The 20,805-nt window shown below is 42.1% G+C and overlaps 2 protein-coding genes across 5 annotated transcripts; one reads left to right on the plus strand and one right to left on the minus strand.

The window, feature by feature from the left end:
- Positions 1-7,491: 7,491 nt before the first annotated feature.
- On the minus strand, positions 7,492-11,566 carry LOC133148826 (uncharacterized). Of its 4 annotated transcripts, none has more exons than XM_061271723.1 (6): positions 11,006-11,226; positions 10,608-10,679; positions 10,396-10,542; positions 9,673-9,844; positions 8,415-8,480; positions 7,492-8,298 (listed from the first exon to the last, which is right to left on the minus strand). In XM_061271723.1, the coding sequence occupies exons 1-5, from the start codon at positions 11,147-11,149 to the stop codon at positions 8,458-8,460; spliced, it is 558 nt and encodes a 185-aa protein (XP_061127707.1). In that variant the 5' UTR covers positions 11,150-11,226; the 3' UTR covers positions 7,492-8,298; positions 8,415-8,457. The 4 variants fall into 4 exon arrangements, 2 of the variants coding, with proteins under 2 accessions (XP_061127707.1, XP_061127705.1); XM_061271721.1 differs by having other exon boundaries at positions 9,664-9,844; XR_009712872.1 differs by lacking the exon at positions 11,006-11,226 and adding an exon at positions 11,375-11,566 and having other exon boundaries at positions 8,415-9,844.
- Positions 11,567-12,924: 1,358 nt separating this feature from the next.
- Positions 12,925-14,976, plus strand: LOC133148825 (zinc finger BED domain-containing protein 4-like). The gene is made up of 5 exons (XM_061271720.1): positions 12,925-12,961; positions 13,046-13,213; positions 13,732-14,404; positions 14,522-14,621; positions 14,896-14,976. The coding sequence occupies exons 1-5, from the start codon at positions 12,925-12,927 to the stop codon at positions 14,974-14,976; spliced, it is 1,059 nt and encodes a 352-aa protein (XP_061127704.1).
- Positions 14,977-20,805: the final 5,829 nt, after the last annotated feature.

Raw genomic sequence — 20,805 nt, forward strand, 5'->3', positions numbered from 1 at the left:
ACTTTGTCAAGACAGGACAAGTTTGGTTAATTATAATTATAAGATGTCCTGTGGATAGGTGGGGATGTACAACAGGGTAGCTTTACAGCATGTCAACCAGCACCACATCCGCATCTCCCCTGCGCTCTGCAACACCACTGCGTTTAGTCCCATCAGCCAGCTCCATGAAGTGAGTCTCTGACCGGAATCCATCGTCGAACTTCTTAAACCGCGTAATGTCGGTGATGATGTGGGAAGTCTCCCCCGTGTCGACCATCAGCCCCATCTGCTTGACATGGGGTCGTTGCTTAACCGCTGCATCACAATCGGTCACCCCGAATGTAAACTCGCTGCTGCCGTGCGCCGCCGAAACCTGTCCGCGCGTCATCCTGACGTTGCGGTCTTCTTCTGCAGGTCATAAAGCCGTGGGATGAACTTTGACAGTGGTTGCACCACTGGTTACGGTGACACCCTGGCAACGTGCCCTTTCACGCCACATCGGAAATACACCACATCCGTGGTACCATCTCCCCGTCGGTCACCAACACCTGCTGGAGTACGCTTCCCTGGCAGCCGCACTTGTGCCCTCATGACGTTGTCCTCTGTCACTGCCCCACGCATCTTTTTAGTGTCCACAAAACTTCAGAGTTTGCCTTTAAAGTCTGCAAAACTCACTGGGTCATCACTCTGTGAGATGTGAACTGTGAATGGTTTGAATGTTTCAGGAAATCCTTTTAAAACCATCGCCACCAACAGGCCGTCACTCTGTGTCTCTCCAGCATTTCTCAAAGCTGTGATCGCTGTTTCTGCACGGATGACATACTCAGTCACGCTTACTCGACTGGACTTCTGTAAAGTTGTCAGCTCGGTATACAGGCAAATGATCCGAGGCTTACCTCTGCTTGCATAATAGTCTCTCAACATTTTAAGCGCTTTGCGACCATTATCAGCTGCTTCTCGCATGATGAGTGACAAACATTTGTAGTCCAGGAACTGGATTAGCTCCGCATAAGCCTTGGCGTTCTTAGTTTTGTCGTCTTCTTCCTCCTTCAAATCGCCCGTACCCCAGTCGGGTCTTTGAGGATGGTATCTTTCAGACCTTGCAACAACATGTGCTCCAAAAACTCCCACGGTTCAGAATTCTTCTCGTCACCGTTGAAAACCAGCCGAGTCCAGCGGCGGCTTGACTCAGCTTGCGTGGTCACAATGTTGGACGTCAACACTCACACGCGTTGCCTCCCTACAAAGTTATCACATAGACGGCCACTTCATATCCTGGGCCCATAACCTGTTAGCAGACTTATTTAAATAAAATAAGTCATACTGTGGAGACAGGGAAAATGACGACGGTCACACACCTGCGTGAAGCTGGCCCGCCACCCCACGCAAAATTTAAGGAAAATAGTCTCTTTCGTTTGTGCTGTAAAAATTTTCGTATGTGCAGTAACGGATTTCTAGTTGACAAAGATTATTTTATAGGTCATCCAGAGTTCACCCTGACCCCCATCTGCTCCAAATGAACCCAAAATTGTACCATTCATTTGTGGTTCGTTTGAGCTGGTTTGTGCTGCAAAATCTTTGTTTGCGCTGCTACGGTTTCGTAGATATTATACATTTAATTTTTAGCGATGACGTCACTCAGCCCCCATTTAACTCCAAATGGACCCAAAATAGTACCGATTGTTTGTGCCGCAAAAAATTTAGTTTGCGCTCAGTGAATCATTCAATGTGTCATTTATTTAATATTGATTTATTTTCTAGAGATGTCAAACTAATCGTTCAATGACCCTCCCCCTACACACACACACACACACACATGATGATACGGCTGTTTTTTTATCCAGTGGAAACAACCCATACACAAACAATACAACTACCCCTCCCCTTATAATATTATAATTATATTATAATATACCGTTTTTTTCCGTGTATAATGCGCGAAATTTAACTAATTTATTGTCCTAAAATCTGGGGTGCGCATTATACATGGGTGCAATGCTTTTTTAATTTTTTTTTTTTAATTTTTTTTTTTTAATTTTTTTTTTTTTTTTTAAGAAAATCATGGTACAACAAAACCAACAACAGGACTGACCGACAAAGACGTGGAACAAAAAGACAGGGTGACATTACCAAAGACAGGAACAGAAACCAAACAGACATCATGACAGTAACACATGCAATGATCCGACGGTGAGCGAGGGGCAGACAGGACTTAAATACAAAACACGTTACATCAGTGCTTCTCAATTATTTTCTGTTACGCCCCCCCCCTAGCAAGAAGAAATCTATTCGCGCCCCCCCTCCCCACCGTGACTATCCTAACTTGTCTTGTAAGTCGTAAAATGTTGCACTGTCGCAAACGTGACAGAAGTAACAATGAGAGCGCCACTGCCCCCTGCTGTAGTAAACCCGCAATTACACTTTATTCTAGTACTGCCAAAAAAAAAGCCTGTTCCCCAGGCTCACACGCGCCCCCCCACTATTTGAGAAGCACTGCGTTACATTGATTGAGGTGACACAGGAAGGGAGGGGCGACGCGAACAGAAACTATGGCAACCTAGACACATAGCAAAACTGGGGACGAGACATGACAAATCTCCCTCGAAATAAAACTTGAAATCACCTTTCTTCTTGTTTGTTGTCAATCGCGCATCGCATTCAGCCATCCTGCCCAACACACTTAGTCAGTAAAATTCATAATTGACGACACATCGTTTGATGCGAAGGTGCAATCCTTGATGGTGTGTTATTGTCAAATATTGTTTGTTTTTTAATCTCCATCGCGGACCGGACGTCATACGGAGGCAGTATCACTCCGCATGCGCACTATGGATCCGATGCGCAGAACGGATGCGCAAGACACGTCAGCTATATAAAGAGCGAGAGTTCAGTTTTCTTCCTATCAGTTTCAATTCACAGTTTACTGATCGCGGTGGTGCCTTTACGGGCAGTCGGAGAAATCAACGCCAACAAAAGAAAATACATCCAGCCTAGTTAAGACCATACCAAAGACTATAAAAATGGGACCCATTGCCTCCCTGCGTGTGTGACGATCATTGGGACTTAAAAAATTTTTTAAAAAAAAATTAAAAATTGGGTGCGTATTCTACATGGGTACAGGCTTTTTTCCAGCATCAACATGCCGTTTTTAGGGTGCGTATTATACATGGGGGCGCATTATACACAGAAAAAAACGGTAATACATATATATAAATATTATATTAATATATATTTTGACAAAATATAAGTATAATAAAGTATATTATAATAATAATAATAATAATAATTGGCTCGGGGTATTTAACACATTTCTTTCTATAATACAACACTTACACACTGATCCGTTGGCAACAGTCTCTCACCCGGTTGTGAACGGGAAGTTGCGTCACTGACTCGTTCGTGAACGGGAAATTATGTCACTGACTCGTAAAGTCCCTCCTCCATCTAACGCTCGCTGGCGCTGATGGTCGTTCGTGAAGATTCACGAGTGAGTGACAGACAGCATTGCCTCTATGCCATTGCAAACCGACACACATTGATGTTTTAATTTTGTATTTGTTGGATAGTAGTTGATGGTGTTATTATATTGAATGTGTTTGTGTTTGTGTTTGAATAAAAGGTTTTAAAAAAAAACGTTATGCCGACATTTACATAGTTCACGCCAGGAGACGCAACATATTCACTGACTGATCCGTTGATGCACAGGAAGGCAGTTCACTCATTGACTCGTTCGCGAACGGGAAAGCCACTGATACGTTCTCTTGGTGAACTGGAAATCCGAATCACTCAGTGAGTGGTTCGTTCACTCACAGATTCGTTCGTTGGTAAACGGGAAATGCAATTCACAACTCGTTTGTGAACGGAAAGTTATGTCACTGACTCGTAAAGTCCCTCCATCTAACGTTCGCCGGCGCTGCTGATTGGTCTTCACGAGTGAGTGAGTGAGTGAGTGAGTGAGTGAGTGAGTGAGTGAGTGAGTGAGTGAGTGAGTGACAGCATTGCTGCTATGCCATTGCCACCTGACACACGTTATGCCCCCATTGATGTTTTAATTTTGTATTTGTTGGCTTGTAGTTGATAGTGTTATTATACCGAATGTGTTTGTGTTTGAATAAAAGGTTGAAAAAAACGTTATGCCGACATTTGTTATTTTGGGGGACATCAACTCATATAACAACGTAAAACACATATACATATTGTCATATATAGCAGTTAACAAAATGTCTGATTTTTATGTTTTGATTGGCGAATATAAATACAAGGAATAAAACACCAGACAAGTTATAACATAAATGTTTATTAAAATAATAATAATGATAGTGATAATAATAATAATAAAAGTACATCTCAAACCAGCAATGTGAAACTGCAGTCGATATATTGAATAACAACATTTAGGCATATATATGCATACACGTTATTTAAAACCTACTATAAGTAAATCGTAAATCTACATTCTGGCTTACATAGTAGGGATGGGCGATACCAATCATTTTGGATTCGATCCGATACCAAGTATTTCCTGCCCAAAAATACCCGATATCGATACCGGAAGTGTAATTTCCGGCCAAAATTTTTTTTCATGCAGTGGCATGCTGCATCAATATTTTGTGCCTTACATGTGACTATTGACCTGCACATTTGTATACTACAGCAGGTGTTTCACTGCAAATGATACGGACACACAAGATTAAAAGGCAGTAGCAGCCCCCATCTCCCAAGTGTTACTTACTTAGGTGATATCTTCAGAGACGTATCATCGCAATCAACACCACTGAACTTTGATTCTGCCCCTGTGTTCGAGCGCTGTCTTCTAAATCAAAGTGTTCACTTCCAAAAGCCGCGTGGCTAAAGACGCCGTGTTCTTCTGTGTGTCCAGCCGGCTCCGGTCTCACATTGCTGGGCAGAGTGCCGCATAAGTCCCCTTCACCTGGAGCACCTCCAGAACTGAAGTCAGCGGTTACTCCAAACAAGCTCCAGGCTAAAAAAGTTTCCATGAAGGAGATGGCAAACCTGTCTGCTTACAAATACGTAAGTGTCCTGCTTACGCCTATGTGCCACTGTTTCTCACCAAAAACAAAAACTTTATCGCTAGCTTGGCCATTGCCGCTCCCGCTGTTCCTCTGTGACTGACAGCACATAAAGTGGCTCCAGCCAATCAGATGGGTCTACGTCATGGCAGCACTGCGAAAATGACGAGTTTTTTATGATTAAAATATGATTTTAAAAACTGTAGCATGTCACCGCCCTCTAGTGATAAATTAAATGAACAACACCAGTTGGCATTTTGGTATTAATTTTAGTAAATTTCATTTGTTAACAGATTTTTTTAAATAAACACATAGGTACCTAACAAATCTTTTACAACAAAACAAAAAAATAAGTAGAAATATATATATATATATATATATATATAAAATAATAAATAATAATAAAAATAATTTTTTTTTTAATATATATAACACATCAAGTATTCGTAATAAAATAGGAAAATATATATTTCACATCAAAATAAAATAAGTAAAAAATAAAATTAAGAATACATCAGTGTTACTTTTGACAAAATATTTTGATTCAGCTTTTGTCTTAGTTTGACTATTTTATGTTAGTTTAGATGAGATTTAGTCAAATTATTGTTTTTAATTTAGTCTAATTCATGTCAGTTTAGCAAAATAAGTGTATATCCAATACCACCCCCCCCCCCAGAACAAACCTTTGTTACCAATATGTGAATAAAATAAAACCCAAAATTTACACATCTCAATCCAATTCTCAAATTAGATTCCCGAAATATAAACAATTTTGGCAATTTTTACACAAAAAATGTCCTAATTTTTACATGAAAGTAGTAAACAAAACTTGTAATAGATTTTTCTTACATTTATGACACTGATCTACAGCAAAAGTTCCAAATTTATACCGTTTCTTTCCGTGTATAGTGCGCAATATTTAACTAATTTATTGTCCTAAAATCTGGGGTGCGCATTATACATGGGTACAAAAAATTTTTAATTTTATTTTTTAATTTAATTTTATTATTATTTTTTTTTAAGTCCCAATGATCGTCACACACGCAGGGAGGCAATGGGTCCCATTTTTATAGTCTTTGGTATGGTCTTAACTAGGCTGGATGTAATTGTTTTTGTTGGCGTTGATTTCTCCGACTGCCCGTAAACGCACCACCGCGCTCCGTGCGCGCACGGGAAAGAGGCGGCTCTGTATGGGAGAGACGTTGAAGAGGAATAAAAACACCCTTGGAAACCAAAACTTGCCCCTCGTCGTGACTCGGAGCCGCAACAAATGTTTCGGATTTGTGTAGGGTACATTGTGACAGACAGCAAACAAGCAGGTGATCGAGCAAGCCTTGTCTGATACGAGAGCATTGCGGTCGCATGGAGCGTGTTTGAAGTGAACAGCAGAGAAGAAAGGAACAAGGCAAAGTGTTGTGAAATAAAATATTACCTGTAATACGGATTTAGGTAGAGAACTGAACTCTCGCTCTTTATATAGCTGACGTGTCTTGCGCATCCGTTTTGTGCATTTTAGGAGGGTGAAGAGCAGCGGACTGAGCACGCAGCCTTGAGGGGCCCCCGTGCTCAGCGTGATGCTGGCGGAGATTTTGTCGCCAACACGTACTACCTGTGGCCTCTGACAGAGGAAGTCCAGTAGCCAGTTGCAGGGGTAGGTACTGAGGCCCAGCGCGTCAAGTTTGCTGATGAGGCGTTGTGGCACAATGGTGTTGAAGGCAGAACTGAAGTCCACAAACAGCAATCTCACATACGAGTCCCTCCTCTCCAGGTGGGTGAGGGCCGAGTGGAGGGCAGAGCAGATGGCATCCTCAGAAGACCGCTTGGCTCGGTACGCAAACTGGAAGGGGTCAATGGTGGGGGGGAGAACGGATCGGATGTGCTCCATGACAAGCCGCTCAAAGCACTTCATGATGATGGGCGTAAGTGCCACGGGGCGGTAGTCATTGAAGCAGGACGGAGCGGGTTTCTTCGGCACAGGTACGATGGTGGCAGCTTTGAAACACGACGGGACGATGGCCTGCTGCAGGGAAGTGTTAAAGATGTTCGTGAAGACATCCGTCAGCTCACCAGCGCAGTCCTTCAGCGCCCGACCCGGGATGTTGTCAGGGCCCGCCGCCTTACGGATGTTGATGGCGGCAAGCGCCCTCCTCACGCTGTCGGCGGAGAGGCACAGGGGCAGCTCGTGTGACGGGGGAGTAGCCTTCAGCGGGCAAGTGCTGTTCTGAGCGTCGAAGCGAGCAAAGAAGCGGTTGAGGTCATTGAGCAGACGGTATAATACATATATATACTGCGTTATAGGAGGTCTTGCATAATGTTGTCAGTGGGGTGCGCTGTGTTGCGCAAGAGGGATTGTACTGCTATGGAAGACGAGTGGGGAAAAATAAAAAGTTGCTGAATAAAAAAGTACATTAGCGTTTATCTCTACTCTGCATAAACACAAGTGTTTTTTTAATTTTTTTTATTTAATAATTCAACTGTAGCATGATTGCAGATGGTATTAGACAGACTTGAGATACATATACAAAAGATAATGTAAACATGGTTTGAGGCAAAGAAATGTATGAAGTCCAACAATTGTGCAAATCAAAATGATTACGACTTCAGAGTTCAAAGCATTGCTGAAAAAGTAACCAAATAAATGTATGATTAAACAATAAATAAGCAATCAAACAAATAAACAAATAAATACATAAATAAAGGAGAACAGAAAACAGACTGTACGTATTTGAGACTTAATAGAGTAAAACCAGAGGGGCAAGTTTCCAACAGTCAAAGGCCAGGCAATACCCAAGAAGATACAATAAAAACATGGAGGTGAGGAAAAGCAGCAAAACTAAAACGGGCTTCCTGACAATTTTCCATAGAAGTCAAGTAAAATATATTTACATAGCCCTAAATCACAAGCAGTCTCAAAGGGCTTTACATAGACAAATTGGCAATTATTCTCAAAGCATCCCCTGATCTTAAGCTCCCAAAAGGGCAAGGAAAAACTAAAACAAAAAACACCAGGGGAAAAAGGAGAAACCTTGAGAAGGGACCACAGATGGGAGGATCCCCCTTTCAGAATCACCAGGCTGCAATGGATGCAGAGAGGGCACATAAAAGACAGCATGTTAAAAATAAAAGAGGTAGATGTCAAAGTCAAAGCGAAGAGCTGCCAGAGGTGCCCTTGATTGTTCCGTAGAAGAATCAGCAGAAGTCACGATTGCCACGCTGGTTTGGGAGTTTGCGTTCCATGATGCTGGCCTCCATCGTACGAGTCCTTTTGAAAGACTTGGCTGTCGCTGTGCTACAATATAATATCATTATGAACTCATTTTTGAAAATCACATTACAATACTTCAAAAACATGTACAACTGGCATCCGTGTACTAAAGAGTGAATGACGTGAACACATTCACAAACCTGTGTCATTTCTCTGGCAAGACAGGCCAAATCCCATCAAGGTTCAGTACCGCAGGGGCCAAACTCCTGTCTTGACAAAGGGAACACGTGGAGTTAGAGGAAACACGGAAAAACTGAAACAACAAACATTGAGTTGGTGAGGATACGAGTTGAAAAACATTTAAAACTAGAATTTGCAATTCCTGAAGAAATTGCGTGTGAAGGTGAAGTTGAATAAATATTTAAGGAATGCTGCAGAATGATGTTGAAACGAGTTGAATCGGTTGAATAATGTAGAAATGAGAAGGGAAAAAGGAAATATTGGAGAATTGGGTGTGAATTTCAAAATAGAAGTGAAGTTTTTGGTAAGTTGTGGAATAGGTAGAAAAATGATGAACAGTTGAAAGTTGGAATGGGTTGAATCGGTTGAAAAATGTAGAAATGAGAAGGGAAAAAGGAATTGGGTGTGAATTTCAAAATAAAAGCTGTGAAGTTTTTGGTAAGTGGGAAATTGTGGAATAGGTAGAAAAATGATGAACAGTTGAAAGTTGGAATGGGTTGAATCGGTTGAAAAATGTAGAAATGAGAAGGGAAAAAGGAATTGGGAGTGAATTTCAAAATAAAAGATGTGAAATATTTGGTAAGTTGTGGAATAGGTAGAAAAATGATACACAGTTGAAAGTTGGAATGGGTTGAATCGGTTGAAAAATGTAGAAATGAGAAGGGAAAAAAGAATTGGGTGTGAATTTCAAAATAAAAGATGTAAAGTTTTTGGTAAGTGGGAAGTTGTGGAATAGGTAAAAAAATGATGAACAGATGAAAGTTGGAATGGGTTGAATCGGTTGAAAAATGTAGAAATTAGAAGGGAAAAAGGAACTGGGTGTGACTTTCAAAATAAAAGATGTGAAGTGTTTGGTAAGTGGGAAGTTGCGGAATAGGTAGAAAAATGATGAACAGTTGGAATGGGTTGAAAAATGTAGAAAAGAGAAAGGAAAAAGGAAATATTGGAGAATTGGGTGTGAATTTCAAAATACAAGATGTGAAGTTTTTGGGAAGTTGTGGAATAGGTAGAAAAATGATGAACAGTTGAAAGTTGGAATGGGTCGAATCAGTTGAAAAATGTAGAAATTACAGTTGAAAAACAAAATTTGGAGAATTTGGTTGAATTTTAATTTGAACAATTATGCATCGACATTCATTCCTTCATGCATTCATTCATTCACGCATTCATCCATGCATTCATTCACGCATTCAATTTTTATCACGTCACCCTGCACACGTGTGACAGTGATGGCCAGCCCATCTTGTGGTATCTTCGGGGGCTGGCTGAAAGTTTTCTGCCAGATCTCAAGCTTGATGCTTGTCACTTCGCCCGAATCGGACACAACCTCCACCACCTCTTCCCCATAGAGGATACCACAGACATTTAGGATGAGGCTGGAGTTGCAGGCCTGTTGAATAAAATAAAAATCTAATTAGTTTTTATGAATGGAAAACAAAGTTTACTAAAGGCTAATCATGCCTCCAAATAAAGCAAGTGGGAGCAGTAAAGCAATCCTAAAACACAGACGTTCTTAAAGCAATGTGACAGTGAGCGCCCGGCGCGCTGCGGGCGGTTGCGCAATGGGACCAAATTAAGCCCCCTGCGCACTGAGGTACACTTCAATTTTGGAAAGTACATTAGGACGTTACAAATATTTTGTAAATTTCAGCGACGGTCACAATAATGCGACCAGCGCGGAGCAGTTGCGCGGTCGGCAGCGCGCTACGGTTGCACGCTGGGCGTAACGCTGCAATTGCGCGATGGGACAAAAATGAAGAAATGAAGAAAAAAAAATGAAAAAAGGGATTTATTTAGTCTTGGAACGGATTAATTTTTTTTCCATTGTTTGTAATGGGAAAAATAGATTGGGAACCTTAACCCAGTTGATCTTGGAAAAGGGAATAATCAGCAAAAAGCAAGCACCATTTAAATTCCACTGCTATGAAGCCATTTACTAACCTTTATTTCTGTGAAAGTCGTAGAGTGGAGCATTACTCCCGAATCGTTCACCCGGGCACTCAGGTGGGTGAAAACGAAGGAACCCCCTACTTTTAATTCAACGAGATTAGCCTCCCGCCAAAGGCCAATTTTGACAGCGGCTTCATCCTGCGGTAGTTTAAAAAAAGTGTGTGCAAAGTGGTACAACAGCGGAAGTACAAATGCCTACTTACTTTTTTGAGTGTCAAAGCCCGAAATGGCGCAAGGTTGTTCCCTCTCTGGCGCACCATGCGGATTGGACGCATCTAAAGTGGAGCAAATTGAGATGACCAAAAAAAAAAACCTTAGTACTAAACAGAGGATTTCAATGATATTGTGTGTGTGTGTGTGCGCGCGCGTGTGTGCGTGTGGGTGTGTGTCGGTGTGTGTCGGTGTTGGCGTGTGTCGGTGTTGGCGTGTGTGTGTGTGTGTCGGTGTTGGCGTGTGTGTGTGTGTTGGTGTTGGCGTGTGTGTGTCGGTGGGTGGTTGGCTTTGCATGCGCATGCATGTACATTATTGCACATGCATCATGTCTTCACAGGTGAACACAAAGACGTGTGTATATGTGCATTTGCGGCTGCAGGTAACTTACATCGGTTATTACGCCCTCCAGTGACACCATCTCCTCAGGTAGTTTATTCACTACCTCCTGAGGAGATGATGCCACTGACTTGGGGTAGACCAGGGCCCTGGCCTCTTCTTCCAGCTGTGGGCTGGTTTGGACTTCCGCCGCCATGAAAATTTTTGAGCCGGCTTTGGTGAGGAGCCCTTGGCCACGTTCGTCCACACCAAAGTTTAAAAAAATGTAACTGCTGCCCTCTGTGACGAGGGCTGCCAAGTGTTCAAAGAGAACTACTTTATAGGCTCTCGTCGTCACAGAGGGCAACAGTTACATTATTGTAAATTTTGTATTTTTAGTACTTCTAAATAAATATTTAACATGCAGGTGAATTAAACTTACACTTTCGACCTGTCCCTCAACGTTTACCAGCCCCTCAAGAGGGTTTCTGATCACCTCGCTGAGGGGCATTGCCAACGACGGGGGGAAAATTAGTGCGCGTGCCTCAGCCCTTAAGGCATCGCTGCACTTCGCCTCCGCCCTGACGTATATTTTGCTGCTCTTTTGACAGAGCAGCACATTTGGCTTGTTGGTCTCCGCCATGAAATGGGCGATAACGTAACTGTTGCCCTCTGTGACTCGGCGAGCCAGATGACTGAAAAGAGTCATCTTAAAAGCGGTCTTACCATCACAGAGGGCAACAGTTACGTTTTCATAATGCCCATCTTTTTCACAGGTTGACTTCCACGCTCTGGCCCGAATGTTGCGCCGCATCCCCACCACTTGGGCTTTGATGACTTTTCTGTTCATTCTGAAAGAGAAAGTGCCAAACGATAATAATCAGGAATTTTTCGGATATTTTTTTTGTATACACATTTCCATTTCATTCCAAGTCTGTGAAAAAAATTTCAAAAAATGTGTAACGTTCTTGTCAATCTGGCGAACGCATGTCCCACTGCAGCATTTAGCGACAAGGCGAAGCACTTTGCCTTCACTCGGACAAATTGCAAAACGGATGACCGAAAGCAGCCAAAGACACTTGAAATGTTGCTTGTATTTGTAGCATGTGATTTTACTAATCTTCCTTTCTTTGTTTGTGTATCCACTTTGACTTTAAACCAGCAATGTCTTCAATTGCAAGCACATGGGGATGGCGGTGGACATTTTGTCCCATTGTGCACACATGGACGGCCAATTTTCCTTGTGCAAAAGCCTTGCGCGCAGACTTTGAACAGCCTTCCAATGATACAGCATTAATTTTCACAGGTAAAACAATATAGCAGATTTAAAAGTGCCGCCTATGCTTGTTTTACAACTTATTTTCACTTTCATGCATCTAATGGAGTTAATTCATTCCAAATTCTTCAGAATGTACCTCAGAAAAAGACCATTGCAACAACAGGACAATATTTTAACCGAGTATAGTAAATGAAATGGCAGAATCTTAGAGTATTCTATTAACCGCTACCCAGTTTGGAAATGATAATTTGCACACAAACACATCAGTCCAGGTTAAAAAAAAAAAAAAAAAAAAAACTAGGCACATGCGTCAGTGTTTATTGAAGATGTTTATCCAAAATCAAATTTGAAGTTAGAGGGGAGATACTTGAGAAATCACTTACCTCTGTCTTCAGGTTTGCTGTAACGAGGGCAGCTTGGCGTCTCCACTAGGGATGGGCGGATCGATACCAAAATATCGATATATCGATCCAGGCTGCTCATTTTTGAGTATCGATCTCCCTAGCTAAAATGTGGATACTTACAATTATTTAATTATATCTTTCCTCATTTTTTTCTGCTCCAATTTGACGACTTGCACTCATGCTAGCACTACTTTTCCTTCCGCCTGCTGCACCGGCGTGTCCTGCTCTGCTCTGCTCCCGTCCCCTTTTCTCACAAGCCAAGCCCTCCTCCTCCGCCCCCCGTTCCAATCCAAACAAACACAAACAAGCATGGCCCCGGCGGCGGCCCAGTCCGAGCGCAAAAGAAGTTTGGTTTGGGGATATTATAGTTTACTTAACAACAACGAGGCAAAATGCGAAATTTGTCACAAAACAATTAAATATTGTGGCAACACCACAAACCTGACTAAACATTTAAGCAAAATTCACTCCGAGGTTCATAAAGAGCTGCAGTTGAAACGTGCCGCAGCGACGGAAAACCCTGCAGCCACACCGACTCCGAGGCCAAGGTACCAAAGTACCTTAGAAGCAGCGTTTCAGAAAGGCAAGACATATCCAGGTAACAGGTGCTAACCAAAAATCGTAAGCATTTGTGGTTGATGTGCTATTTGAAGCAATAATTACTGCGCTTTAGTCAGTCATTTATAAATAAAGTTTTCCCCTTTTCAATTTGTGGTCGAACGCCATACGTTTTATTTGTAACTCCACTTTCTATAAACAACACTAAAGTATAACAATATTAAAAATAAGTATCCAGTGGCTTTACAAATTGATAGTTTTGCTGCTCATAACGATTAAGCCCTGCATCTCTGTTGGTACCATGTCTCTTTTTACATTATACTAAAAGACAAAACCTTTTCCTAACAACAGAGAGAGAGAGAGAGAGAGAGAGAGAGAGAGAGAGAGAGAGAGAGAGAGAGAGAGAGAGAGAGAGAGAGAGAGAGAGAGAGAGAGAAAACTAAATAGCTCCTTTTAATTAAAGTTATACTATTAATATGCATCTTTCATTAATTTTTTTCTAAAAAGGTTAATAATTCATGTACATGACGTAATACTTTTTTCTACAAAATTCAATAGATGACTCTCCAAGAGCAGGAAACATCACAGACCTGATTGCCAAGATGATTTGCCTGGACCTCCAGCCCATATCAATAGTGGAGGACAGGGGATTTAATGCCCTTATGAAGTACGTTGACCCAAGTTTTAAAATGCCTAGCCGCAAAAAGATCAAAGAAGAAACTATAACGCACATGTACACAGCCTTCTGCAATGAGGTGAAGAGAACTTTAGAAAATGCTGAGAGTGTGGTTTTAACAACAGATATGTGGACATCAAGAAGCACCCAGTCCTACTTGACAGTGACCTGTCACTTTGTGCACGACTGGCAGATGGTAGAATATGTCCTAGAAGCTAATTGCTTTACTGAACAGCACACTGCCGCTAACATTAGTTTAGCGCTGAAAAGAATTACAGATCATTGGGGCATTACTCAGAAAGTGGCAGCAGTCATCACAGACAATGGTGCCAATGTTGTGGCTGCAGTTCACCAGGCTGGTTGGACCCACTACCCGTGCTTTGCCCACACGTTAAACTTGGTGGTGAAAGATGCCATTAAAGCTGTCCCGGAAATTGTTAATCTCTTGCACAAATGTAGCGCTATTGTTACATTTTTCCACCACAGCTCCAAAGCCACAGAGAAGCTTTCAAACTTGCAGAAGCAACTGGACATGCCTGAGCATAAACTCATACAGTCTGTTGAAATGAGATGGAATTCTGCATTTTACATGTTGGACAGGTTTTTTGAACAGAGGGAAGCAGTCACCACTACTCTTTGCATTCTTGGAAGGAATGACCTGTGTCTGAGCAGTGAAGAAATGAACTTGATCCAACCTACCATTGAAGCGTTGAGACTGTATGAACAGGCAACGCAAGAGATCTCTTCCTCAAAGCAAGTGTCCATGTCAAAGGTGATTCATCTTGTTTCAGTCCTTCTAAAAGCTACGGCTGCTACAGAGAATCAAGAGAACATACTTTCCGGGCAGCTGATACGCCAGTGCCAACGCAGATTTCATGCTATTGAAACGTTTTACTCTATGGCTGCATGCACATTCCTGGACATTCGCTTTCGAAACATTGCTTTTCGCAGCAAAGACAATGTAGAAAATGTTAAAAGGCAAATGCTTGCAGAAATGAAGAAAAATCAAAATTTGCCTAAAACAGCGTCACCTCGTTCTCAAGCAGCTTCACCTGTACCTCAAGCAGCTTCACCTGTACCTCAAGCACCTTCACCTGTACCTCAAGCAGCGTCACTGGTACCTCTAGCGGTGTCACCTGTTCTTCAAGCAGTATCATCTGTACCTCAAGCAGCGTCACCTGTGCCTCCAACCCCTGCATCAAGCCCTACCATATCAACAGCAAGAGGGTTATGGTCTGATTTTGACACACATGCACAGCTGTCACAACAGCACCGGACTGCAGCCACTGATACACTCATTGAGATGCGCCGTTACTTGGAAGAGAGACTAATCCCTAGAGACCATGACCCATTACAATGGTGGAAAGATCACGAACAAGCGTACCCATACCTCAGCCATCTTGTATCAAAATATCTGGGCATTGTAGCGTCCTCAGTTCCCTCAGAAAGGGTGTTCTCGAAAACAGGAGAGCTCATAAACCAAAGAAGAAGCCGCCTAAAAGGAAAAAATGTTATAATGCTCTTCTTCCTCAACAAAAATCTTAGTTCCTAAAATGATTAACTTTGACCAGCTGTATGTTCTTGTCATTTCTGTTCTTGTTAAAACTCTTCAAACAGGTTACTTAAACTAAAGTGTTAACTGAATGAGTATTTTGAATGTTAAAATGTTCTACAGTGAATTTCAACTGTCTCAACTTGAAATAGGACCTATTCGATTATGTATTGCAGCGTTACTTTTGTCAACTTAAGGCGAGACGCTGCAGGCGAATAGGGAAAAAATAGATACCGTTTTTTTCCGTGTATAGTGCGCCCCCATGTATAATACGCACCCTAAAAATGGCATGCTGATGCTGGAAAAAAGCCTGTACCCATGTATAATACGCACCCAATTTTTAAAGAATTTTTTTTTTTTTTTTAAGTCCCAATGACCGTCACACACGCAGGGAGGCAATGGGTCCCATTTTTATAGTCTTTGGTATGGTCTTAACTAGGCTGGATGTAATTTTTTTTGTTGGCGTTGATTTCTCCGACTGCCCGTAAACGCACCACCGCGCTCCGTGCGCGCACGGGAAAGAGGCGGCTCTGTATGGGAGAGACGAAGAGGAATAAAAACACCCTTGGAAACCAAAACTTGCCCCTCGTCGTGACTCGGAGCCGCAACAAATGTTTCGGAATTGTGTAGGGTACATTGTGACAGACAGCAAACGAGCAGGTGATCGAGCAAGCCTTGTCTGATACGAGAGCATTGCGGTCGCATGGAGCGTGTTTGAAGTGAACACCAGAGAAGAAAGGAACAAGGCAAAGTGTTGTGAAATAAAATGCACAGAACGGATGCGCAAGACACGTCAGCTATATAAAGAGCGAGAGTTGTTTTCTTCCTATTAGTTTCAATTCACAGTTTAATTAGCAGTTTCAATCAGCAAATAACAAAATGCGTATTACAGGTAATATTTTATTTCACAACATTTTGCCTTGTTCCTTTGGTCTCTGCTGTTCATCCTAAAACACAAAGGCGCTCTTTAAGCAATGCGACAGTGAGCGCCCGGCGCGCTGCGGTTGCGCGACCGCACCAAATTAAGCTCCCTGCGCAGTGCGCACTGAGGTCCACTTAAATTTTAGAAAGTACATCAGGACTTTAAAAATATCTTCTAAATTTCAGCGACGGCTCTGTCACAATAAGTTGGGCGGTCGGCGGCGCGCTACGGTTGAGCGTTCTCTCTCGCGCTCTCTCTCACGCTCGCTCTCGCACACACGCAAACCGGATATCATACGGAGGCCGCCATTACAGATGCGCAGAACGGATGCGCAAGACACGTCAGCTATATAAAGAGCGAGAGTTCAGTTCTCTACCTAAATCCGTATTACAGGTAATATTTTATTTCACAACACTTTGCCTTGTTCCTTTCTTCTCTGCTGTTCACTTCAAACACGCTCCATGCGACCGCAATGCTCTCGTATCAGACAAGGCTTGCTCGATCACCTGCTCGTTTGCTGTCTGTCACAATGTACCCTACACAATTCCGAAACATTTGTTGCGGCTCCGAGTCACGACGAGGGGCAAGTTTTGGTTTCCAAGGGTGTTTTTATTCCTCTTCAACGTCTCTCCCATACAGAGCCGCCTCTTTCCCGTGCGCGCACGGAGCGCGGTGGTGCGTTTACGGGCAGTCGGAGAAATCAACGCCAACAAAAAAAATTACATCCAGCCTAGTTAAGACCATACCAAAGACTATAAAAATGGGACCCATTGCCTCCCTGCGTGTGTGACGATCATTGGGACTTAAAAAAAAATAAAAATAAAAAATAAAATTAAAAAAAATAAAAATTCTGTACCCATGTATAATGCGCACCCCAGATTTTAGGACAATAAATAAGTTAAATTTTGCGCACTATACACGGAAAAAAACGGTATTTAAATCAAATCCAGTGTATCCATTTTATTCTTTTTTTTTTTTTCATGTTTATTGAATCAGTAAAAATTTGATGTCTTGACGGTTTATAGTGGTGTCTGGAAGAGAAAAAAAAGTGAATTGACTTTGTTTCCTACTTCCGGATTTTATTCACATTGCTGTGATTGTTTGCAGCAATGGATCCTAATTTATTAGTCTTTGGTATGACCTGGCTGGGTTTTGAACTCATAACCTTCCGGTTCCAGGGTGGACATTCTACCACTAAGCCATTGAGCTGGAGCTTTTGTGTTGTTTTTAGTTTATATAAACTTTTAGCTTTTTTTTTTTTTTAATTTATTTTTTTTTGAAATATTTTAGCAGATGCACTGATCGTTTGGCATTTTTAATTTTGTTGTACATGTGACAATGACAATAAAGAGCTATCTATTTATCTATCTGTGTAACTAATAAAGTTGTGACAATATGCTCAAACAGCTTTTTTTTTTACTCCGCCACGCATAAAAGCGGGTGGGGTCACTAAGGTGCCCTCGTTACAGCAAACATCAAGACAGAGGTAAGTGGTTTCTCAGGTATCTCCCCTCCAACTTCAAATTTGATTTTGGATGAACATCTTTGATAAACACTGACGCATGTGCCTACTTCATTTATTAATTATTTTGTTTTAACCTGGACTGATGTGTTGGTGTGCAAATTACAATTTCCAAACAGGGTGGAGGTTAATCGAATATTCTAAGATTCTGCCGTTTCATTTACTATACTCGGAAAAATGATTGTCCTGTTGTTGCAATGGTCTTTTTCTGAGGTACATTCTGATTAATTTGGAATGAATTAACTCCATCAGATGCATGAAAGTGAAAATAAGTTGTAAAACAAGCATAGGTGGCACTTTTAAATCTGCTATATTGTTTTACCTGTGAAAATTAATGCTGTATCATAAGAAGGCTGTTCAAAGTCTGCGCGCAAGGCTTTTGCACGAACAAAATTGGCCGTCCATGTGTGCACAATGGGACAAAATGTCCACCGCCATACCCGTGTGCTTGCAATTGAAGACATTGCTGGTTTAAAGTCAAAGTGGATACACAAACAAAGAAAGGAAGATTAGTAAAATCACGTGCTACAAATACAAGCAACATTTCAAGTTGCTTTGGCCGCTTTCAGTCATCAGTTTTGCAATTTGTCCGAGTGAAGGCGAAGTGCTTCGCCTTGTCGCTAAATGCTGCAGTGGTACATGCGTTCGCCAGATAAACAAGAACTTTGCACATTTTTTTGAAAATTTTCTTCACAGACTTGGAATGAAATGGGAATGTGTATACAAAAGACAGATCAGAAAAATTCCTGATTATTATCGTTTGGCACTTTCTCTTTCAGAATGAACCAAAAAGTCATAAAAGCCCAGGTGGTGGCGACGCGCGTGACATTCGGGCCAGAGCCTGGAAATCCACCTGCGAGATGGATGGGCATTATGAAAACGTAACTGTTGCCCTCTGTGATGGTAAGACCGCTTTTAAGATGACTCTTTTCAGTCATCTGGCTAGCCGAGTCAGAGGGCAACAGTTACGTTTTCGCCCATTTCATGGCGGAGGCCGACAAGCCAAATGTGCTGCTCTGTCAAAAGAGCAGCAAAATATACATCGGGGCGGAGGTGAAGTGCAGCGATGCCTTAAAGGCTGAGGCACGCGCACTCATTTTCCCTCCGTCGTTGGCAATGCCCCTCAGCGAGGTGATCAGCAACCCTCCTGAGGGGCTGGTAAACGTCGAGGGACAGGTCAAAAGTGTAAGTTTAATTCACGTGCATGTTAAATATCTTTTTAGAACTACTAAAAATACAAAATTTTGTTTTCTTGCATTAAACATTGCAGAATAACGCAATGGTATGTCTGTTTGTTCCAAATTAGACAAAGCCAACCAGAGTAGTGTCTGTGCGCGGGGCACGGTTGGTGCCCTTGAGCGTCGTGTACCTAAAACAAGTAACCTGTCGCTTTACTGTTATTGCGCTTCACGCATGCATACTGAAGTAATATTTGGTTTTAAACTATTGCAGGACAAAGCGGTCGTAAGAGTGGCCGTGTGGAGGGAGGCCACCTTGACCCCGATCAAGGTCGGGGCCTTCTACACATTCACGCACCTCAGTGCCGTGAGAAATGATTTCGGCCTGTCCCTCAACACGACTCAGTATTCCAAGATATCGGTGAGTAAAGAAAAGGCTATAAAACGGAAAAGGAATGTCATCAGTTTAGGTTGTTTTGAATGAACGAGTAGAATACTACAAATGCCGGCTTTCCATACAATCTCATTCAAATTTTACAACTTTACAACAAAGGCTGTTGAATTGTGACCAGCGTGTCTACAAACCCCGCCCCCCCGGTGGGGACAAAATGGTACAGATAATCGAAGGACTGAATGGACACCCTGTGAATTAGTAATTGCATGTGATGTGACTGTGATGAATTGACCTTTAACTTTATGTAGTTATTCTTGACCTTTGAGTTATATAATTGTTCTCAGTTTTCACCTGAGTAAACCTAATTGTGGTTTTATTCCCTTGGGCTACAATACAACAGTAAACGTGGTGGCTATTGGTCTAATGATGGAGGAGCAGGAGGTCAAGTTGGTGGATGGGGAGGGGGTCGAAACCACAATTCCGAGGAGCGTCTGGACCAAGACTTTTATTGAGCCACCAACTTTACCAGCAGATAGACTCGAATTAAAACTTATTTATTCGGATGGTGATGTCGTGGAAATCTGCAAATACATTTTATTTGCAGATTTCCACAACTGTCCTTTGCCTGCATTGTTTTCCGTCACAGTTAGGGGGTTCTACGAACCGAACAGTGCGCAACTGCTGTGCATCTGGAGCGGCTAGCGTGCTATCAGGCGGACCGGGCCATTGTACGAGGGGGAACATTGTGAGGAGGTGGAATGGGCGTCCACATCCGTGACTAATGGTGCCGGGACTCTGTGGTGGGATGCAAGCACTGCTCGCCTCTGCCGAAGTTTGTGATCTCCAGGCTGTTGGGGTCCTGAACTCTCTCCCCTGTTGTTTACTTGTATGTAACTGTGTCTCGTCACCGTGGGATGGAGGAAATGTAAATTCGATTTCTTTGTGTCTTGGCATAAAGGAATTGACAATAAAGCTGACTCTGACTCTGGATGGGTGCAGTTGTGCTTTTCATTGGGAAGCGTTTAAATTTTCTGATTCATCCCATTCAAACGTTCCAAAAATTCATGTCACGCTTGCTACCATTTTTCTCGGTCATAATATTTAGCGTTTTTATGTCTTAAAATCCCCCATTCATTCTTAATGGCAATATCAACCCGAGCCAGTTTACTGTAGTGGTTCGATTCCCACATTGGACGTCATAAATTATTTTACTCTTTATTCTTCCCGCTTATCATTTGTAACTTTTTTCATTCGCATTCAACATTCGTTACATTAAGCAATTTCCACTTCTCTGATTACGCATTCGCCTTCAACAAACACATTCATTACATTAACCAAATTCAACCACCATGAAGGAAGGAACCTGATTAGCTCAGTGGGAAACAAGC

This window comes from Syngnathus typhle, unplaced genomic scaffold, assembly GCF_033458585.1.
Source record: "Syngnathus typhle isolate RoL2023-S1 ecotype Sweden unplaced genomic scaffold, RoL_Styp_1.0 HiC_scaffold_174, whole genome shotgun sequence".
Classification (NCBI taxonomy): domain Eukaryota; kingdom Metazoa; phylum Chordata; class Actinopteri; order Syngnathiformes; family Syngnathidae; genus Syngnathus; species Syngnathus typhle.

What these genes read in the sequence shown, in the direction of transcription:
- LOC133148826 (XM_061271721.1), bottom strand. Translation starts at nt 11,149, where the DNA reads ATGGCGGCGGAAGTCCAAACCAGCCCACAGCTGGAAGAAGAGGCCAGG. An exon ending in TGGAGGGCGTAATAACCGAT is followed by an intron (nt 10,680 to 11,005) that starts GTAAGTTACCTG and finishes GCTCCACTTTAG; the next exon opens with ATGCGTCCAATCCGCATGGT. An exon ending in CACTGTCACACGTGTGCAGG is followed by an intron (nt 8,481 to 9,663) that starts GTGACGTGATAA and finishes TTGTCAAGACAG; the next exon opens with GAGTTTGGCCCCTGCGGTAC.
- LOC133148825 (XM_061271720.1), top strand. Translation starts at nt 12,925, where the DNA reads ATGGCCCCGGCGGCGGCCCAGTCCGAGCGCAAAAGAA. An exon ending in CCAGTCCGAGCGCAAAAGAA is followed by an intron (nt 12,962 to 13,045) that starts GTTTGGTTTGGG and finishes AATATTGTGGCA; the next exon opens with ACACCACAAACCTGACTAAA. An exon ending in CCTGAGCATAAACTCATACA is followed by an intron (nt 14,405 to 14,521) that starts GTCTGTTGAAAT and finishes GTGTCTGAGCAG; the next exon opens with TGAAGAAATGAACTTGATCC.